The sequence below is a fragment of the Opisthocomus hoazin genome, chromosome 1 (assembly GCF_030867145.1).
Source record: "Opisthocomus hoazin isolate bOpiHoa1 chromosome 1, bOpiHoa1.hap1, whole genome shotgun sequence".
NCBI lineage: Eukaryota > Metazoa > Chordata > Aves > Opisthocomiformes > Opisthocomidae > Opisthocomus > Opisthocomus hoazin.
The window spans coordinates 104,148,064-104,169,553 of NC_134414.1; the positions used below are offsets into that span (position 1 = coordinate 104,148,064).

Here is a 21,490-nt window from a genome sequence, read left to right on the forward strand (position 1 = left end):
GTTTCATAGAGCATTTAATTAATGAAACTGCTTAAAACCATGTTTTCATTGTCCTTACTTACTTCTGTTAATTCAAATGTTCTTACTCTGCAATGCTCTTCACAGAGAGCAAGGAGGCTTCTCCTGCTTCTGTCCTCAGCTGAGTCAGAAGAGGACTGGTAACCCCGGTTTTAAAGGTGCTAAAAATTGCTTTATATTGTGCCTTTGATAATCGCAGTTCTTTAGAAAGTGATAAAGGAACCCTCAAGACTTTTCAAGGCCACTGATACTCTCTTCTGGCATTTTTTAGTTTCTGTTCTGAATTCTCATCTGTTCTGATGTTTCAAATGTTCATGTCTGGAAAATCCTGAAGTGGTCCCAGCTGCCCCCGTGGGCCTCTTACTGCTTAAATCATAACTTGTGATACCCAGGGAGTTACTGCAAGAAACAAAGCTACAGGGATTTACCACCTTCTCATTTGCAAAGCTTTTCGATATTTCTTCTTGTTGTGATTTAGTGAATGCTGCAGAAGCAGAATCCAGCCAGTGGACGTGTAAAGTGTGTTCATCTGCCTTCCAGGAGCCTCAGCTGTTGACAGGTAAGAAGTGCTAGAAATTCATGAGAGAGTACTAAGAAGTATCAGGAGAATTCTGCGCTTCCAGAGCAGGACACTGTTAAGCCATGGCCCATCCATGACGCAGTAAGATAAAAGTTTTAATTTTTGTGGTCCTTGAAGAAAAAGTGTAGCAGGGAAGGTAAAACAGTGATATTTTGGATGTGGCACTGGGCAAACAACTGTAATGTTGAATCTAGAAGATGACATGTGAATGTTAGGAGTATCAAAGATGGGGAACTGCATGAGCAGTGTGTAAGGTCAGTGATGTGAGCTTATTCTTAGTGATATTATTGATCAGGTATTTGTGTCACAGACTTAGTAAAGGTAATGAAATACTTTTTTTTTTTTTTCCTTTTTTTTCCCCTGCATTTCATTTGCAGCTTATTTTATGCAGTTTTCAAAAGAACTTAGAATATTTAAGAGCTCGGACCATTTGGTGAATCATTTTTTTAAAAGGAGACTTAGGCTGCTAAATAACTTGGACATTTGAAAAAATTTACTCATTATCAGGAGGCACAACCTTTTTCCAGTGATATCTAACAAATCTCTTAAAAAATTCTGTCCTTGTGAGTGATTGGTTCAATGTTTAATAGACTGTATGCTTTTATTTAGGAAGGTCTTGTGACTGCTTTTGAAATCATTTGAAGTGGGTCTGTGCCAAGTGAGTTTAACCTGATAGATAGGCTTCAGCTGGATCTATCCCTTTGAGTGTTTCATGACAGTTTCTTTCCTCCTTACTCTCTTGTTCTTTCCCATCCACCCAGAGCACTTGCTGAGTCACCTGGAACAAGCTAAAGGTGCCCCCCAAACCAGCCAAAATGAGTCTGTTGCGGAGAAGGCAGCAGAGCCTCCTCCTGTGGACCCGCCGGTGATCTGTGATGCAGCCAGTGCCAGTACGGACTCCAGGAGGAAGGCCAGGCGGGGAAGAAAGCCCAAAACAGCAAAAGCAGAAACACCTGTTGTCTCTGTTGAAGAGAAGGCTTCTGCAGGTAAAACAGAAAAGAATGCTAAGCACGTATCCCCCAGTATGTCTGCATTGATGCCCTCTCAGAAAGGCCTAAAAAGTAGCACACAGACAAGATGGAGGTTTTTAGTTAGAACACTAAAGCAGACAATTTACAGACTTTGTTAATTACTCTTGAGGGCTTTGTCTATGCTAAACATTGCAGCACCTACATTTAGATTACCTGCATTCTCCTATGACAGCCTTAGTAAGAGAGCGGCCCAGAGAAGCAGAGGAGACGTGCCTAGCTTTCTGCAAGAAGGAACAGGAGAGGAAGCATCCTCCCTCTCAAGAGGAGATACCTTCCCCTCTCTGCCTTAAGGTTTATTCTTGAAAGGGACTTTTTTCAGGGCCTTACCTTCCATTAAGGGAAGTTGTAGTAGGAAATTTCATGATGCATTGTCAACTGACCCCTTAGTAATAGGTTCAAAAGGTAACAAATATTACAACTCCGTAAGAGATGTTGGCTGCATCTTACTTGTCATTCAGTAGCCACTTTCTCTACCTTGCAAGTGCTACCTACTTACTAGCAATCCATTATTTGTCATGGACAAATACTATGTTCAGTGCCACATCTCATTACAAAAGCAAATTCCTGCATTTGATGTTTTATTTCTAGCTATCCATATTAACTGTATTTTTGTGATGTGTTTGCAGTGGAACATGTAGCTGACATTGTAGTTGAGGTCCCACCAGAAGAGGTAGCCCTGCCTTCAGCTGCAGAAGAGAAAATTATGGAATTGGTTTTAGGAAAGATGCCTAGCACCACAAATAGCATCAGTTCAGTGACAAAGTAAGTGTTCTGGGATGCAGAATTTCCTCTTAGGCTTAATTAAGATTATGTAGCGTGTAACAGCTCTGCTTAACTTCTGGGCTCACAGATGCTCTTTTTTATTCATGTAAAATTGTGTGATGCTGCTGCTGCTGCAAGAGCTGACTTTGAGTGCCACAAAGATGGCTTGTGCACTGGAGGATGGTGCACAGGTGGTGAGATATTGGTGGTAGAATTTTGGAGTATAAACCATGAGAGTTTAATTTTCCATCATGTTACTGCTTTTATTCAGTGTGATTCCAAAAGCCTCCTGCTGCTGAAAGATGAAATATTACTCCTATTGAATGGTGGTGATGAAAAAGGCAAAGATACTTTTTTCTTTAAAATTATGCTAACCATCATTATTTAGTCTTGTTTGTCATCTTAACTCATGAATGACTTCATGTTGATTTGTGTGTGTGTACTTCAGATTTAGAGCAGTGGGAGGGGAAAACTTCACTATAGCAGAACCTCAGGGAGACTCTTAAATATCATTTGATTAATTAGATTCTTTTAGGTCTTTTTGTTTTGGTAAAATTGGCTTTTGGAATTATTTTTTGTGTAATACAGCGCTTGATATTTCAAAATTAGCTAGTAATGCTAAATATGTAAGGTCTTAGCAGACACAGAACCGTCAAAAATGCATTCCAGCGGGTGGTTGTGCTGGGAAATAGAACAGTACTGCTTCTTGGTGCCCTGCTGCCCTCTTACATATACCTTTTGCATGCAAACTGCCAAGCTTTCTAAGCTGAAATAGTGCTAATGTTTTCAGAGGATAAGCAGAACAGATCCTTTATGTTCCGCTGAGGGGCCTGCAAAGAGAATCTCTGAGGCTGGTGACTGCTGCTTTTTTCCTCGTTTGTGCTGGGTGAGGATAATTTGGAGTGAGCCAGGCTCTGACATCTGCTGCTTCCAGGGGGTGGCCCGGAGGGCACCTGGGCAAGGAGGGAGCTCCAGGCCCCCTTCTCCTGCCAGCAGCTCAGTGTAACACTCCTCTAGCTTGTGCCAGCTGGTGGGACTCTTTCTGCCAACCTATGGGATACCTTTCAGTCCCTGCCTTTCTTTCTCTAATCCAGTAGGTTTGCCCATCACCAAAACACCATGTCCCTCAAAAGAAGTTTAATTCTCTCCAGTAGACATGGGATACGGCGGAAGCTGATAAAACAACTTGGGGAGCACAAACGAGTCTATCAATGCAGTATCTGCAGTAAGATCTTCCAGAACAGCAGCAACCTCAGCAGGCACATCCGTTCTCATGGTGGGTTTGCGTTTGCCTTGCTTGTGTATTGATTTTCTCTCTCGTTAGCTCTACCTTTGAGCAAAATTGGCAGGCTATTTTTAGAAATTGGCATACATAATTATAAGAGAGCTCTTTTTTTTTCTTTTCTTTAACTCTTTCTGGGAAACTCTTTTATTTATGCAGACCAAAGCATGATAAGATAATAGTGGAAAGTTGAAATTAGAGGACTTAAAATTTGAATTTAGGTACATATTTTAAACAGGGGCGAGGATGTGATGGTGTATCCAAAACTGTTCTTCCCTTTAAATATATACATATATATCATCCCCCACCTTCACAGGCACATGGATAATGTCACTGTGTAAATGTCAGCTGAGTGCTTTTTAGCTTGTGATCTGCAGTTCCAGGGGTCCGTGAGCCGCTTCTAAGGATTCTGTGAAAAATAATCACTGAGAAAGGGTGGGGGAACCAAACAAAGTTGTTGTCAGAATTGTTGGACAAGGTTAAAATGCGCTATTGGATATCCTGAATTACTAAAGCATCTCATCACCAGCCTGTTTGTTTGCAGTTAATTGTGCTTTGGTTTCCTCTGTCTTGCCTGGAGTTGATTATTATAAGTCGCTGACTGCTTTCTTTTTTTTATTTTATCTTGATTGATCCCCTCAGGTGACAAACTATTTAAATGTGAGGAATGCGCAAAGCTGTTCAGCCGTAAAGAGAGCTTGAAGCAGCATGTTTCATACAAGCACAGCAGGAACGAAGTGAGTGGAAATGACTAGCGGGCTCTTTCTGAGGTTAGGTGAAAATGTACCATGAGCTTCCAGGGTGCTAGCTGGGGAGCTTGGGTCAGTTATATTTGAGCAGATATCCGTGTGAAGGAGTGAGACAAGACTGGTAGGGAGAGAGAACATCTTTGGTTAGAGCAGTTGATGAATTTGCAAAGTGTGGACATGCTTTTGAACATAAAAGTCCTTTTTCATGTCTGAATTTCCTATAGAAAGTTGTTTTCGGGCATCAGTTACAGCAAGACAAGCTGGAGTTAGCTGGACATGCATGATCTAGAGGTGAGATCTGACCTCAGTTTATGGTACTAAATAGGATTGTTCCAGTCTTGCTTGCTTGTCCTGTTTCATTTATCCCCACCTACAGCATCATTTAATGCCTGAACACTCTGGTAAGGGCTGTGTCGTTAAGGGCTGTGCGCACGTGTAGAAACCTACAGTGCTCTCCATAGCAGCGCCATGCCAGTTGGTGAGGGCCTTTCAGTGCTGCTGCCATAGAAATATTAAACAGGCCTGTGCTGGGGCCTTATCAGTGAGTATTTCCATTGCTGCTTGGCATCAGGATACTAAGCTCTCACATTGCTGGCATCTGTTCTGGAGTTGGAGGACAAGCCAGATTACATCTTGCTTCTCAAAAATTCTGTCTCCATGTTGGGGCCGGGGGTTATCAGGAAGACCGTTACATGCACACAGGTGCATGGTGTCCCTTTTTTTTTTTTTTTTTTGTATAGAGCTCAGATATAGGAACACAGCAGGATGATGTAGCATCAGAGTTATGCACCAATATGTATTTAAATGTCCTGTTGAAGGAAGAAAAATTGGAAAAGTGAAAAAGTAGTTGAGATTCAGAATGTCTCCGTCAGACGTGTCTTGGCTTTTTTCCCCTCTTAAACATTTACTGTTTGCAATCCTCAGGTTGACAGTGAGTACAGATACAAGTGCACCACGTGTGAAAAGGCCTTTCGGATAGAGAGTGCATTGGAATTCCATAACTGCAGGACAGGTGAGAACAGCTAATGGTTCTGCTTCCTATCGTCTCTACTCCATTTTGTGGGGATGTCCACAAATCCATCTCAGTATAATAACTACAAAGGGCGAGTAAGCATTTAGATTGTTTTTCATCATCACAAGAAGCAACCTGCTGCTATTCTTCACCCCTTCCTTCAGAAATACTTTTGTTGTGATATGAAAAGTATAGCCAGTAATCTGTAGAGCAACACAGAATCAGAGAATGGTCGGGGTTGGAAGGGACCTCGGGGGATCACCTAGTCCAACCCCTCTGCCAAAGCAGGGTCACCTACAGCAGGCTGCACAGGACCCACGTCCAGGCAGGTTTTGAACATCTCCAGAGAAGAAGACTCCACAACCTCTCTGGACAACCTATTCCAATGCTCTGTCACCATCAAAGTAAAGTTCTTCTTCCTTGTTTTCAGATGGAACTTCCTCTGCTTCAGTTTATGCCTGTTGCCCCTTGTCCTGTTGCTGGGTACCACTGAAAAGAGTCTGGCCCCGTCCTCTTCACACCCACCCTTAAGATATTTATAGGCATTTATAAGGTCCCCTCTCAGCCTTCTCTTCTTCAGGCTAAACAAGCCCAGCTCCCTCAGCCTTTCTTCATAGGACAGATGCTCCAGTCCCCTCATCATCCTCATAGCCCTCTGCTGGACTCTCTCCAGTAGCTCCTCATTTTTCTTGAACTGGGGAGCCCAGAACTGGACAGAGTACTCCAGATGGGGCCTCACTAGGGCAGAGTAGAGGGGAAGGAGAGCCTCCCTCGACCTGCTGGCCACACTCCTCTTCATGCACCCCAGGATGCCATTGGCCTTCTTGGCAAAAAGGCCGCATTGATGGCTCATGGTCAACTTGTCATCCCCCAGCACTCCCAGGTCCCTCTCCACAGAGCTGCTCTCCAGCAGGTCCACCCCAAGCCTGTATTGGTGCATGGAGTTGTTCCTCCCAGGTGCAGGACCCTGCACTTGCCCTTGTTGATCTTCATCAGGTTCCTCTCTGCCCAACTTTCCAGTCTGTCCAGGTCTCCCTGGATGGCAGCACAGCCTTCTGGTGTATCAGCCACTACTCCCATCCACATCCATCCAACACATCCACTTATGTATTGCTTTTTTTGCCTCTCCTGCTCGCCTAATATCCTCACTGGTATTTCTTTTGTGTGTTCACAGATACCCTGTCACCATCTCTCTCTAACTTTCTTTCCTGAAAATAAGTTCCACCTCATTTCTGTGAAGTAGAGCAACTGGAAAGGGGGCCAGATTTCTGGGATTGCAGTTTTCTTCGGCTTTCTCATGCTTTCTTTATACTTGCAGTAGTCTCTCTAGGTACTTTTTTCTTGGTAGCACTAGAACCTGTCCTTTCCTCCCATAGCCATCCTTTGTGTTCATTCATGTTATTTATGCTGAGTGATCTTATGCTTAGAAAATGACATCGTAACTACTTTTATGGACCCATGATAACTGTCAGTGCAGAATCACCTGGGTAATTGCCCATTACAACACCATTCAAAGTAGGTTTTCTCATTTCCTTTCAGAGGATACAGCTTGTATAAAAACTCAGCCTTATGAAGAATGGAAAGTAATGCCAAGCAACCTCAGTATTCTGTTTATTCAAAGGCAGCAGCTCATTTTCTCTATGACTGTTACCAAAATGAGCAGCGGTTTTTGCTCTACTCTTCAACGCATCAAACTATTACTTCTTTGTGATTGCTGTAGCATTGGCAGATTGCATCCACAGGACCATGCTTTCATGTTTCAACAAATGTCTTAACTGCTGAATACAAAACAAATTCCCCATTATCACGTAATGATCTGGAGATTTTATATTTTCTTCTGGAGTATTAAGTACTGGCTGGTATTAGGAACCAGTGCTGGCAGAAGTATTCTGGTGCATAGACACAGCTGTTCATGTGATTTTACCAATGTTAAAAACTTGAATCAACTGTAACAGAATCCACTCCAAATGTAACTTTAATGTATGCTAGACCACAATGGAAGCAGCCCATGTGAGGAAGTTACGAATCCAGAGTCAGTGTTCAAGTTAGCATCATATATATTTATTGCCTTTAAAGAAACGTCCTCCAGTGCACTCCAGTGATATTGAAACTCACAGGCAGCAAAAAATAAACTCAATTGGTTGTTTGATGTTTATTATTTTTTTGAAGTAAAATACATGCTTTTGCATTTCCCTCCTCAATCCGTATAATGATGGATTATATGTTAAAACTCAGGTCTAACAAAAGAACTACCAATCTCACAAGTACACAAAACCTGTTTTCATCTGTAAAGAGCTGCATGGTTTCTCTTGCTTACAGATGACAAGACATTCCAGTGTGAGATGTGTTTCAGATTCTTTTCTACAAACAGTAATCTTTCAAAACACAAGAAAAAGCATGGAGATAAGAAGTTCGCATGTGAAATCTGCAATAAGATGTTCTACCGGAAGGATGTCATGCTAGACCATCAAAGGCGACACTTGGAAGGTAAATATACTGCAGATGACCCGAATTATTACTGTTGAAACAGCAGCAGAGTTAGGAAGGTTAAGGAAGTGATTGCACATTAGATTCTTCTGGCTGGTGCTTGTCTTTTTTTTTTTTTTTTTTTTTTTTTGTCAGTTACCTGATCTAGAGTAGCAGGTTTCAGCAAAATGTGACCTTTATTAAAAATAATAGTAACTAATGCTGGAGAGGAGTTGTCTAATTCTATGAAAAAATTTCTAGGAGGTGCATCTACCTTTTTTTTCAGCCTCACGTGATTGAGTCCAGTGCTACTAACTGTCATGTGAAAGTAGCTTGGATTATTATGCAGTAGTTTAGCTGATTTTAATTCTATCTTTTTCTTTCTTTGCATTCTATTCGTTCTTTTTTAAAAAAAACTGTGGTAACTTGAAAATTTGAAGGCAGAGAATTAACTTGCAACGTATAACTGAATGTGACTGCTGTATAAATACAGTATAAATTGAAGGGTGTGTGATACTATATTTCAAAACCTTGAGAATATATGAAGATGAGATTATAAGAGTTTACTTTTTAAAATCTCAAACATCTAAGGATGTTACAGGTACTTAAAGACTCTGGAAAAAAACTTGGGTGATGGTAGATTTCCAAAATATGTATTAAAATGCCTCTAGCGATCCAGATGGTGAGACCAAAGGTGATTTTAAAAAAGCAGCCAGATTGTCTAACGTGATGCTTTGGGCGTAGCCAACCATCACTGGCCGCTCCTGTGGTTCAGACCTTTGTGTCATCAACTAGAGGACAGCTAGAGCACAAGGGGCTGAATGGCTGTGGCAAAGTGTCACATGTTTAGCTGTCACAGAACAGCAGCAGCCCTCTTCCCTCCTGAAAGTAGCCGAGAAAGAGGTCTGCAATCCTCACTGAGCAGTAACGATGATGGTGGATGGTTCTGTCTCTCCTTAGAGACTGCGAGGGAATTTCTGGGGCCAGATACCTGATTAAAGTGCCAAGGCCTAGTAGATCTGTTTCCAGGTGCTGACAATGAATGTCTGTTTTCAGACAATTTACAGCTGGTGTAATAACCAATAAGCCATAGTGCATCGCTTTGGCAGACTGCTTTTATATTCTTAAGACATCATTTTAATTTACAAATTATCCTTTTGTTAGCAATTAAATTCTGTATTGAGGCTCTTCCCAGTGTTTCGCTCTTCTTTACAGTATTCATCTGAAAGGGCATGCAGATTGGAGTGGAAAACCATGGTTTATTTTTTTTGTTTTGTTTTTTTGATGGGGACTATTCTGTTAAGGGGTGAGGCGCGTGAAAAGAGAAGACTTTGAGCACAGCACGGAAAACATGGTTCGCTACAAGAAGGAGCCTTCGGGATGCCCCGTGTGCGGGAAGGTAGGCGTCTTTGCTGGCGCGTGCTGTGTGAAGCTCTGCGTGGTAGCTCCCAGGATACTCCAGGGGTACCGCGCACCTCAACCCAGCACCTCAACAAGAGTCACCGTGGCATAAGTTACCACCCATGTATTAAACCACAATAGCAGCCTACCTGAATAGGCACACCGCCTGCCAAAAGGTTGAGGTAAACGACTTGCACTGAGGTACTTGACAAGTCCGATTACCTCGCAGCTCGGGCAGGCACGTGGTCAGTTACCAGCGAGCCCTGTGAAATCTCATGGCTAATGTTAGAGTGAAATTTTTCTTCCAGAATGTAAACTGCTGGAATTGACTGTTGTGCGTTGGGAATCATTTTCGGTTAGAAATCAAAGTGAATTCATGGTCTAGTCATGGCACTGTTGCGTTTGGGTGTTTAATGCTCATGATCTGAAGTTGCTGTTATCACAGGTATGAAGACTGTGGGTTTACTAGTGATTTCATAAATGTTGAATGATTCAGGGTGCAAGATGTACACAAGCAACTCGTACGTTGGTGTAGAGACCTTTGTTTTTGATGCTTTGGATATGTTACATACCAATGAAAGCAGATTTTGTGGATGTGTCTTTTTGTAGATAGGTGCAACATTCGTGATTCAAAAGATTTAAATATTTCTAAATCTACCCTATATAATTCTGCTGCAGCTTTTTTGGAAGTCCAGCTTTGATGAACAGACAATTTCAGTCACTTCTTTGGAACTGTGTACATGTATTTTGCTGTGCCAGCAGTTTCTGAGGTAGGCTGCTGGCTTTGTAACAGGAGCTCCTACATGTTTCTGGCCACAATGAATAAAACAGGACAGTAAATATGTTCTGTACTATCTGTTGGCTAACTTGCAAAGAATTGTAGCCCTGCTGAACATAATTCAAAAACCCTTCCTTCCTTCTTTTCTTCTAGGTATTTTCATGTAGGAGCAACATGAATAAACACCTTTTAACACATGGAGACAAGAAATACACCTGTGAAATCTGTGGACGTAAATTTTTCAGGGTGGATGTGTTGAGAGATCATATTCATGTCCATTTTAAGGTATTGTGTTAATAATTTATTAGAAAAGGCATGTTACTTAGCAGATATTAATAAACATAACAATAAATATATTGAGGCTGTTATGGCGATGTGTTCATACTGGCAACACAACAGTGATTGCATACACTGTGCAGTGATGTTTCTAGAGCAGCCTAGCATGGGTTGTGCTCTGATTTACCCATGGCTCTGTGTTTACACAGCTGGATTGCTACAGAGTATGTGGACTGTAATAGTTGAAGTTATTTCAGCTGCCGCTGCAGAATGCTGTTCTGAACATTATAGAAAAATCACCTCTGTGACCTTGGGTGAATCACAGAGGCTGCTCAGTTTAAAGCAGAGAGAGTAACTTCACAGGAAGGCTGCAGACAAATGTATTGTTCCAGAGGTACTTTGGCTGGGCTGCAGGGTTACTGTCATCCCCTCTTTTTGCATGAAAAAAAACAAGCAAGAAAATTAATTGTTCCTGCCCTTTCCATGCCAGTGATTGTGATTCTTTTGTATATGCCAGCATAACTGCCTGTGTGTTGAGTTCCTCACCTGGCTTTATCAAAATGTTTCAAATCACCAAAAAGCCCCTATTAATAGTGCTTAATTGCACACAGATTATTTTGATGTAACTAGGCTAACACTGAATTGTAAGGAATTGTATCACTCAGTGGTGCTCATAAAGATACTTATATGGATGTAATACTGTACCAGTTGAGTCTGTGTTTACATTAAAGTTCCTTTGATACACAAAAAAATTAGTATTATCTGTTTAGATAAACAGTTATTCCTTGTTTCATTGTGGACAGAGGAACTTTGTTTACCTGAATTGAACAAAGCAGGAGGATATTTTAAATAAATAATGTTACAGCAATTGTTAATGCAAGGCAGTCTGCATGGCAGCTAAGGCTGACTAGGTGTTACCTTTTTGAAATAGAAGTTTAATTTGTTAAAACAGAATATTCCTTCCCACCCTACACAGGACATAGCACTCATGGATGATCACCAAAGAGAAGAGTTCATTGGTAAAATTGGAATCTCGTCAGAGGAAAACGACGATAACTCTGATGAAAGTGCAGATTCTGAGCCTCACAAGTATAGCTGCAAAAGGTGCCAGGTAGCTTTAAATACTTTCAAATTAATTTGTTTTGGGATGGGGGGAGGGAGTGGAGATGTCTATATATCGTTCTTAATTTTAAATAACATTAAGGGTTCACAAAGAGAAGGCCAGTCCACAGACCTGCTCTCGTCTACAGTACTTGTTACCTCTAATCTGTGAAGTGATGCTATTCCGTAAGACTTTAGGTGGTGTTCTGTAAGGTGAATGGTAACACTGTAGAAGAGAAATACGCATACATATGCTTACCTGTGTGCAAGGAAGCAAGCAAAACTGGGGGAAGGAACAATAGAGGAGCATTCCAAAATTTACACTACCTTTTAATTATGTGCAAATTAAAATTGTTATAGCATTTCTGAATTATACAGTTCATAAATTGATTAATTTTTATGGGATTAGATGGTCCTCTAGTGGATATCCAGTTTGGAGCATTAAGACTGCTGCTTATGTTCAGTGTGGCTGCTTATTCTTGGCCTACTCTATTACTAACGAAATGGCATTAGAAGTGCTGTTGGAACATACTTTACTCCGTTGTCAGCTGAGAGAGGACGACTTTTTAAACCTGTTACTGCACGGCTTTTGCTGTTTTATAAGAAGTAATGGGGAAGAAAGGGTTCCTTAAGGCCGTCTGGATTCCGTCCCCGTACTGGGTGACCACGCTGTGCTGGGGTGGGTGGGATCCAAATGCAATCAGAACAGCAAAACTGGCCAAACTGGTACAGGAACAGGGGAATTTCTGTAGTTAAGCCACTGACTTGGCCCCTGGAAATCAGAGCTTATTTCAGTCTGCACTTAATGTGGTGAAACTGCTTAGCTTATCTTCATTTTAAAGACATGGAGATAATAAAACTTCAGTTTTCTGTTCTTATCTGTGAACTGTTTTAAGTGCAAACTGATTTTAAGCTTATGTCAGTAAGCATAAGAAGATGTGGTATCACAGCAGTTAATCGCATGCTTGCCTTCAACGTGGTAATTTTAACGCCTGACACTGAATGGGTACATAAACTGGGTAAAATTGTGTGCTTCCACATGAGGGCAATTGTGCCATCCAAATTAGAAAGCTCTTTCTGGAAGCTGGCTTTTTTAGCATTTTTGCAGGTGTTTGTGGAGTACACAGTTGTGTAAGACAACAGCTGTGGAAAACGAGTGTTACCTGTGATGACATGGCAGGGCTCTTTTGGGCTGAAAATATCTGTTCACGCATTCCTAAGGGAGAACAACATACAAAAGAGTTTTAGCGAAATATCTCTTCTGAGCTCTTAAGAATCTTGCTTTTTTTTTTCTCTCGTCCCAAAGTATAACTTCACCAAGCTGTGCAGTCCTGTCAGAAATGGCTAGTTCCAAAACTGGAGCAAAAGATCATGTGATTATGCCACTTTGTCCTGTTACGTCAGAGCATGTATTTGTATGCAGGGTTACCTAGCCCAGGGAGCTAAGTAGTGGAGCTCCTGTCTGTCATAGTTGCAGCACTTCCAGAAGCTGAGCTCGACTCACTACCCTGCAATGCCTAGAAATACCAACTCTTCTGGAGCTAGTGCCAAAGCTTAATATGCGAAATAGAGCTTACTCTGCCCCTGCAGCCCAGAAGACATTTTCTCTGTGGCATCCTTGCTTTGACAGCTAGTGGAGGTTAGACGTGGTTCTCTTCAAGGCTGTTCTTCAGTGCACAAATAATTGGAGGTCCTCTTCTTGTGCAGTGTAAGAAGCAGAGGTACCATCTCAAGCTAGTTTTCCAAGTGAGTTACCTGGTGTCCTGTAGCAATGTCCTCGTAATGGTCAAAGAGGTTCAGGCCTAAATCGGACTTTCGCAGATTTTTCATCTAGCGATACACGATGTGTCTGCTAGCTCTGACTCTAGATCCTGGTAATGTGTTACTAGGTCATTGCTATTCCCCAAGGACTTTTTTCCCCTTTCATTCACTATTGGTTCATTCCACAGTTAACTTTCGGCAGAGGGAAGGAGTACCTGAAGCACATAATGGACGTGCACAAGGAGAAGGGCTATGGCTGTAGCATTTGTAATCGACGCTTTGCCTTGAAGGCAACTTACCATGCGCACATGGTCATTCATCGGGAGAACCTGCCTGACCCTAATGTGCAGAAGTAAGAGGACGTGTTGAACTGATAAGAAGGGGAGCTATCTTTCTGAAGTAGCTCTGCCACCTGATGCTTTTAGAGATTTAGGCTGTACTAAAATGTCTGAAACAGTATAATGGGTATTAAAATGTTTATCGAAAACTTGAAATATATATATCACTAATTATTCACTTCACACAGATAACTGGTCAACAGCCTCCCAGTTTGGGCTTTGTAAAGTATAAATCTATGATTTTGGTAAATATTTTTTAAAAACTATGATTTGAGGATATAGCAATGCCAGAGTGCTCCAAGCTTGCAGTGAACTTACAGGTTTCTTCAGGCTCATTTTTGAAATGCATTTATGTTTCAAGGAATTTTTATAGTAATTAGGATTACCAAATGAAATAGAGTTACTAACAGAGATGACTGAAACCCACCTCTGCCTCAAGAAAAGAATGACAGGTTTTGGTCTCTGGTTTCAGATACATCCATCCATGTGAAATCTGTGGAAGGATTTTTAACAGTATAGGAAATCTGGAAAGACATAAGCTTATACATACAGGTAAAAACGTTGTGTTTCTTTATTATTATTAATATTAAAAAGAAATTTCTGTTGCCAGTGCCTGTCTTATTTTTTTTCAGGAAGAAATGAGTTATGGGTTTTTACTGTAAGTTACAATAACATGTTATATTTGTGCTTTTAGGGTAGACCAGCTTTCTAAAGCAGATAAGATTAATAAAGATATTTGGTCTAGGCACACAATCCAGATTCCTCTTAATATGATGCAGGATTCACCTGCTAAAAATCCTAATTCTGTATTCTGTTCTTCCCCAAATTCTTATCCATGCCACCTTCTCACCATTACACAGGCTGAAAACTGCTATTGCAAAATCATTTTTAACAGCTCATTATTATTTCATGCTATTCAGTATTTTTCTACCTCAGCCCTTATCTTCTTTTCCAGATCTTACACGAAAAGCCAGCTTTTCTCTCTCTCCAAAGTCTTCTAACTTAGTTTCGGCTACAATACGCATGAAAATGTGGTTGACAACACAGGTGGACTGTTGCCCTCTAATTCACCAATTTAGTCAGTTTTTAGGAGATGCACATTTTTCATTAACATTTTTTTTTTGTTTATGTTGTCTTTTAAATTTATTTTTAAGGTGTAAAAAGTCATGCTTGTGAGCAATGTGGCAAATCATTTGCTAGAAAAGACATGTTAAAAGAACATATGCGAGTCCATGATAATATCCGAGAATACTTGTGTGCAGAATGTGGCAAAGGTATGTCTAATGCCTTGTTTTCCATTAATTGTGATACTGCATAGCAGGTGAATATCTGAATTAAAACTACTTCCGTTCATAGAATATTGGGATGGTCCTCGGAGTGCTGTTAAGTCCTGCATTTTTGAGAGGTAGAAACTGGCATAACTGATAGAAACTGGTAGAATCAGGAACCTTATGATTACATAAATGACCCTAATTTTATAAAATTTGGTCTCATGACCTATAAGACAAAACTGATTTTAATAAAATTTGCATCTGTCAGATTGAGGAGTGCTTGCCTGACTGAGTTCCAATGCATTTGCAGCACAGAAGTGAATACAAGTTAATTTTTTCATTCTAGGCTGTTTTCAGGCTTAAGCAATAGAGTAATTTGTCTCTGTAAGAGCCTTAAGAGTCAAAGTTGCTTTGGCCTTTTGAATTGTTCGTTGTAACTTGAACAAATCTGAACTGGTATTTTAGTGGAAGGCGGTAAGTCTGACGTCTATCATGATGGTTTGTCTTTGCTTGTCCCTGCTGTTTTGCTTCTTCCTCAGTGGTTACTCAGAGGTTTTCCAGAGCTTTTTTCCTGGAATTAAAATAATAATCATAATGTGCTACCTAAACAATTAAAAATATGCAGTTGTAAACATGTAGCAAATACAATCTTAGAGCTCTTGGCTAACAACTTGATCGTCCTGAGTTCTCTTCTGAAGGTGGGAGCAATGGACCAATTGCCATGCTGCATCTTTTGTCTCACAGGAATGAAGACAAAGCATGCGCTTCGTCACCACATGAAACTTCACAAAGGGATTAAAGAATATGAATGCAAGGAATGTCACCGAAAATTTGCACAGAAAGTCAACATGCTGAAGCATTACAAAAGACACACAGGTGAGGTCTCTAATGTGCAAAAGTTGCACTGAATCAGTTAGAAGCTTCCTGAGAGAACTCTGATCTAGAATAGTTAGAGAGTATGAGGAACACTAATAAAAAAAAAATAATGTATATTCTGCTTTTGGAAAAGTGAGATTTTGTCCTCTTATCAGCCGAGACCACCTGTTACTAAGATACATAGTTTAGTTGGTTTGCATTTTTAAGAGGGGTTGTTTTGGTCTAGGGTAGGTCTAGAGTGTTGGTTTTGTTTTAAGCTAGTCTTAGCAGGTTCTCATTTCCCAAACCAAATTTCAGCTCCCACATCAATTGCTGTTGGATTCATTTTCTGCCAGATATAATGGCATGGCTTAGATAAAAATAGCTGAGGAAGCTGGGCTGCTTCTACTTGTTTGGCTGTGATTTTGGGGGGGCTTTGTTTACTGATGAGACCTGGAATTGTCCCAGATACCTTAGACTTTTCACTCTGATGGTAAATGTGCTCTTCATGCAGGAATCAAAGATTTCATGTGCGAGCTCTGTGGCAAGACGTTTAGTGAGAGAAATACGATGGAGACTCATAAGTTGATTCATACAGGTAAATCCTCTGAAAAACAGTATCCAAAGACAGTATCTTAATTTTGTTCCTAGGCTTACTTTAGACTCGCCAGTCTTGGAACTGGTGTTACGCATCATATTGCCAACATAAAATAGTTCCTCTTGTTGAAATGCTGATAATACGGTGCTCATCTTTGGGGGCTGTTGCTAACAGCGTTCCCTTCCATCTGCCACCAGTAGGAAAACAGTGGACGTGTTCAGTCTGTGATAAGAAGTATGTCACTGATTACATGCTACAGAAGCACATCCAGCTCACCCATGATAAGGTAGAAGCCCAGAGCTGTCAGCTGTGTGGGACAAAGGTTTCTACCAGAGCATCCATGAGTCGACATATGAGACGTAAACATCCAGAGGTGAGTTAGTTTGGCAGGTGGATTGTGGGGTGGTTTGGTTTTTTTTTTTTTTTTTCTTTTTGTAAAGAAAGTTTATGGCCTTCAGTGACTTGAAAGGAATTACTTTTTCTTCTTTCTCTCTCTTTTTTTCTGTTCTTTGGGACCAATTTTAGGTAGTGTCTGTTAAGCATGCACTTAACTGAATCTGCCCTTTCATTATGTTACGTTTCAGTAGTAAACACACCTAAAAATGAAGTTCTTCTGATTATTTAAATCCCTTTTTCTGCCTCAATTTAAATGTATATTTTTTTCATGTTTTGTCATCATTCATTAGTGAGTATAATTGATTCTTTTTTCCCCATTGTGTTCTTTGTATTCAGAAGTGATCTGAAAGAAGTGGTGAATAGAGAGGTGACGCCAGCATCTGCTGATGACACAAAATTGTTCTTAGTATTAAAAATGAATGCTGACTGCAGAGAATCTGAATTAGAAGGATGTTTTGTCTGACCCCAGTGGGGCTTTTTCTGTGTTCTAGATATCGGAATAGCTATTGTGTTTCTTCTCAGCATTTCTTGTTTAGGTTACTATGGCTTGTCCATTCCCTTTGAGGCTTTTTTTTTTAACTATCAATTTATCATTAGTATTGCTTTGCCATGAACTTTTTTTTTATCATGATGAACTTTTTTTTTATCGTGATGACTGGGAAGTCAATAAAAAGCTTTGTTTATTGATTTTTGGATTTAAAATGCAGCTACATATCCACAATCTGGGGAAACTTGTCTCTGTTCTTTGATAAGCTGAGATGTATAGATTCAGCTGAAAGTAATGGGGTAGGACATAGTTGATAGGTTTATAAACGGAAATGCTAAATTAATAATTTTTTTCAAACACATTGTTTGTTTTCTATAGAATTCATAACTTCACAGTGGGTTGTGTTGTGCCTAGCATATGAAATTAAACATATTCTTCTGTTGTTGTCTTTAAACTTTGCTGGTTTTCAGCGAGAAGGAAAAGATTATATGCCAGAAGGTTATTTTAAAAAAAGCCATGGTGAAATTCCTTGTAGTAAATGGTATGCGTAAAATGCTCGATTACATAATTTTTGCTTTGTGACAAGATTTATGAGGGCAATGCTGTATTGTTTGACTGTGGTATGCACTGCTGCAGTTCACCAGCTGATACCTGTTTCTCTACAGATTCTTTCGGTGAGGATTGGTGATTTAGAGCAGCTACCAGAGACGACTACCATTGATGCCTCCTCAATTGGGATTGTTCAGGTAAATTTGTCATTGCAGAATTCTGGTGGCAGCTAGGTTCCGGGCCTACTGGAGGGTGAGGTGGGGACTTCACTTTTTTGGTACATAACATAGCTGGGTGTAGGCTAATGGGCAAGGAATGTGCTTTTTTCGAGAGTCAGCCCCAGCTTAACATCTATAAGCAGATGCAAGCTGTTGATCTTTGTTGTACAACATGGGACAGGGTGAGGTCTCATTCCCTGAAATCAGGTTTTTGCTAAAGTTTGTTTCTTCACTGGAGAATCAACAGTAAACCAACTTCAAGTGAAAGTGATAGTCTCTTACCTGGAACTTCACTAAGCGAAATGACTTGTTGTTTTGTTTGGAAATGTGTTGCTCCAGCCGGAATTAGCTTTGGAACAGGGAGAGTTACCAGAAGGGAAACAGAATATCAAAGCTCTTAAACGTGGCCAGAAACGAAAACAGAAGTCAGGTGAGGAAGAAGCAGCTCAAGTGCCTGAGGACCCTGCCTTCAGTGAATACACAGAGAAGGAAGGTGTGTTCACAGGGAATGTTGGAGATGAGACTAACTCAGCTGTACAGAGCATCCAGCAGGTGAGCTCCAGGAGCAGGATGGTGGGTAGCAGGCATTACTTAGAGGGATAACCCTTCTTTTTTTCCTAATAGCAAACACGAAAGAGTTGCTGAAACAGCTCGTGTGGTCTTTTCTTTCCGGACATTTTAAAGAAGTTTTCCACAGGCTGAAGAAATTGAAAGCCACTGTGAATGCATACAGGTGGCTGACAGATGCATCCAAGACAGCTTGTCGTAGCGAGCAGCATTGCATTGGTGGAAGTTGTGATAGCAATAAGCTCCGCTTTTATTTGTCATTATTTTTTTTGTCTTGTACTTCAACCCCAAATATTTTCTTAACATGCCAATAAATTGCAGAGTGGATTTGGACAGAGCAGGCATCTCGGGCTGCGCTCCTGGGAGTTGGACTTGATGATCCTTTTAGGTCCCTCCCAACTTGAGATATTCTATGATCTAATTTGTTAAATTGTGATAATACGAGGATGAATGGAGACAGCAAGCTCCTCATGGTTTGTTTAATTTCCTTTGGTGTTACCATCTCCTTGTTTGCCAGATACCACTAACTGACTGAAGCTGTGACTAGAAGTGTGAAAGTTAATTCAGCTGCTTGTTTTGCGTATTGCATATGTCTCCCTCCCATTACCTTCTTATTGCTGTATGTGGAAGTTGTTACATTACAAGTGTTCCATGTTCCCCTCTGTGTGTTTGACTTCTCTTGCTGGCAGTAGCAACATGTGAGCTCGTCAACACTCGGGTGATCTTTCTTGATGCTTGGTATTTGGTAGTCACCTGTAAGATACAAGGTCGAGGTTACCTTTCTGGTTTTCCTCAGGTCGTGGTGACCCTTGGTGACCCAAATGTCACAGCTCCTTCCAGTTCTGTCGGGCTGACAAATATCACTGTTACCCCCATTACGACGGCAGCTGGAACCCAATTCACAAACCTCCAGCCAGTGGCTGTGGGCCACCTGACTGCACCTGAACGCCATTTACAGCTGGACAACTCAATTCTCACCGTGACGTTTGACACTGTCAGCGGTTCCGCCATGCTGCACAACCGCCAAAATGACATTCAGATCCAGCCGCAGCCAGAGGCGGCCAATCCTCCGTCTGTGGCCCATTTTATAAACCTGACCACCCTGGTGAACTCCATTGCTCCTCTAGGCAACCAGATAATGGAACATCATCCTCTGACATGGAGGTCAGTGCCTCAGACTGATGTCTTGCAGCCCCAGGCACAGCCAACACAACAGCAGTCTGGACAGCAACAGGTTCAAACAGAGCAACAACAACAGATGTATAGCTACTAATTTATACTTTGAAAAGTTTTGAAATGGACAGTATACTTAGAGACAAAAACACACAGACATTTGGAAAATTTCTAATAGGATTGTTTGCTGGATACCAAACAGAGATAGGAAAATGTTTATACAATGAAATGTAAGCTAAAATTGGCGTAGCACCCTGCAACACCTTAATCTTGAGATTCTCAATGCTGTCTCTAGACCTTGCACTGTCTTAAAAAAAAAAAAAAAGGAAAAAATCTCACCATAACTTTAGCACCCCCTTGCACTGTGTATTTTATGCAGTAAGATTGAGATTTGACAGGAGCATCATAATACACCTTAACCAAAGCAGGGAAATCCTAAATATCACGGCACTGGTGATTTACAAAACCCTTTCAGCCATACCATGTCACTTCTTTCCAGTCTGGAAATCACATACAAAGACCTTGTTCACAGTGAGGTGGAATGCATTTGTGGTCAGCTGGTAAAGACTGAAATGTAAAGACACAAATGGGCAAAACAATAATTGTTTTTTATCTTCTTTAGGTCTTGTATCTAACAACATTGGTAAAGTAGGGGGAGTTTGGGGCTTTGGGGTGGGGATGAGTGTGGTGTGGAAGAAAATATACCAATTTCACAAAGTATTTCCATTTGAGTCATGGGAAAAACCCTGTACCCATAACACACTGTTAGTGCTACTTGAATCAGATAGCTGGTCTAATGCTAAAGCAACTTTTATGGTCTTCTAGTCAAGTTTGAATCAAACCAGTTATGAACTGAAAAAAGAATGTGGTACAGTTTTATGTAATTTTTCAAAACTGCTCTTTCAATCTTGCTTTTAGCTAATAGGCCTGAAGAGCAATCAGTCCCCTTTGATCAAGTTCAGGATGTGAATTTTTTTCAATTAGTCTTTCATCGTGTAATAAACATTTGAGAAAGCATTCTTTTTATATATATATGCATATATATATACAGCCTTTGTATTTTACTGTGTGTTCCCGGTGAGTATTTGTGTGAAAAAGGTATCAATATGATACATTAATTTTTTCATCCCCATATTGCTCTTTCTCACAGAAATAATGTAGGGATTCTATTCCTTCTGTTTCCAAAACTATTTCCAAAATTCATAGCCCCACAGGATTGTGCGAAATCCAGGAAAAAAAGAATGTCTGAAGCGTATTCTGCCACATGGAGGCAGTATGCCCTAGTGTATAATGGGCAAGGTTTGCATGACTATTGGAGATACAATGGGTTGGGTCAAATACATCATTGCTGATACTACGCTTTCATTCCTTTCTCCATACGTTGATGTGCAGTATGGACTTTTGCATGTCAAGAAGATAGTATCTTCCCCACAGAGAAAAAGCAGAGGATATCAAAAAGAAATAAACGGAAAAAAAAAAAAATGCTGCTGCCTGGAATCCTGAAAGGCAAATCTGTCCTTCCAGCTATGGCTGAAGAACAAGGTCCTTTGGGGCAGCAGACTGAGCCACAGAACTGTGCTAAAGGTTTTTGCTGGGGATAAAGCAGCTGCTGTGTTTGAAAATGAGGATAGATTGATGGTTGTAAAAATCCTGTCTGTGCCTGTTGTATTTATGAAAATGTTGTATGTATTAGCAAAAATGTGAGTAGGAATGACTTCATCTTTGACAGTCTGTATTAACATGGACGACTTGACCCCTAAAGGATGCCTTATAATCTTCACCACAAATTCTTCCAAAGTATAAATGTCTGGATATTAAACT

General features: G+C 40.6%; 1 protein-coding gene across 4 annotated transcripts in view; it reads left to right on the plus strand.

Annotated features, from left to right (window-relative positions):
• Window positions 1–20,317, plus strand: part of PRDM15 (PR/SET domain 15) — a 37,508-nt gene extending 17,191 nt beyond the window's left edge. For 2 of the 4 annotated variants that reach the window (XM_075431617.1, XM_075431647.1), the window contains 19 exons: window positions 497–577; window positions 1,360–1,584; window positions 2,256–2,391; window positions 3,486–3,667; window positions 4,316–4,410; window positions 5,347–5,434; window positions 7,754–7,921; window positions 9,205–9,299; window positions 10,233–10,364; window positions 11,332–11,466; window positions 13,406–13,569; window positions 14,028–14,107; window positions 14,710–14,829; window positions 15,571–15,702; window positions 16,196–16,279; window positions 16,477–16,652; window positions 17,828–17,908; window positions 18,269–18,481; window positions 19,293–20,317. In XM_075431617.1, coding sequence (XP_075287732.1) covers window positions 497–577; window positions 1,360–1,584; window positions 2,256–2,391; window positions 3,486–3,667; window positions 4,316–4,410; window positions 5,347–5,434; window positions 7,754–7,921; window positions 9,205–9,299; window positions 10,233–10,364; window positions 11,332–11,466; window positions 13,406–13,569; window positions 14,028–14,107; window positions 14,710–14,829; window positions 15,571–15,702; window positions 16,196–16,279; window positions 16,477–16,652; window positions 17,828–17,908; window positions 18,269–18,481; window positions 19,293–19,769 — 2,864 coding nt within the window. In that variant the 3' untranslated portion in view covers window positions 19,770–20,317. The remainder of the gene's footprint in view (window positions 1–496; window positions 578–1,359; window positions 1,585–2,255; window positions 2,392–3,485; window positions 3,668–4,315; window positions 4,411–5,346; window positions 5,435–7,753; window positions 7,922–9,204; window positions 9,300–10,232; window positions 10,365–11,331; window positions 11,467–13,405; window positions 13,570–14,027; window positions 14,108–14,709; window positions 14,830–15,570; window positions 15,703–16,195; window positions 16,280–16,476; window positions 16,653–17,827; window positions 17,909–18,268; window positions 18,482–19,292) is intronic. The other 2 variants (XM_075431638.1, XM_075431627.1) reach the window with 2 other exon arrangements.
• The last annotated feature ends 1,173 nt before the right edge of the window (window positions 20,318–21,490 follow it).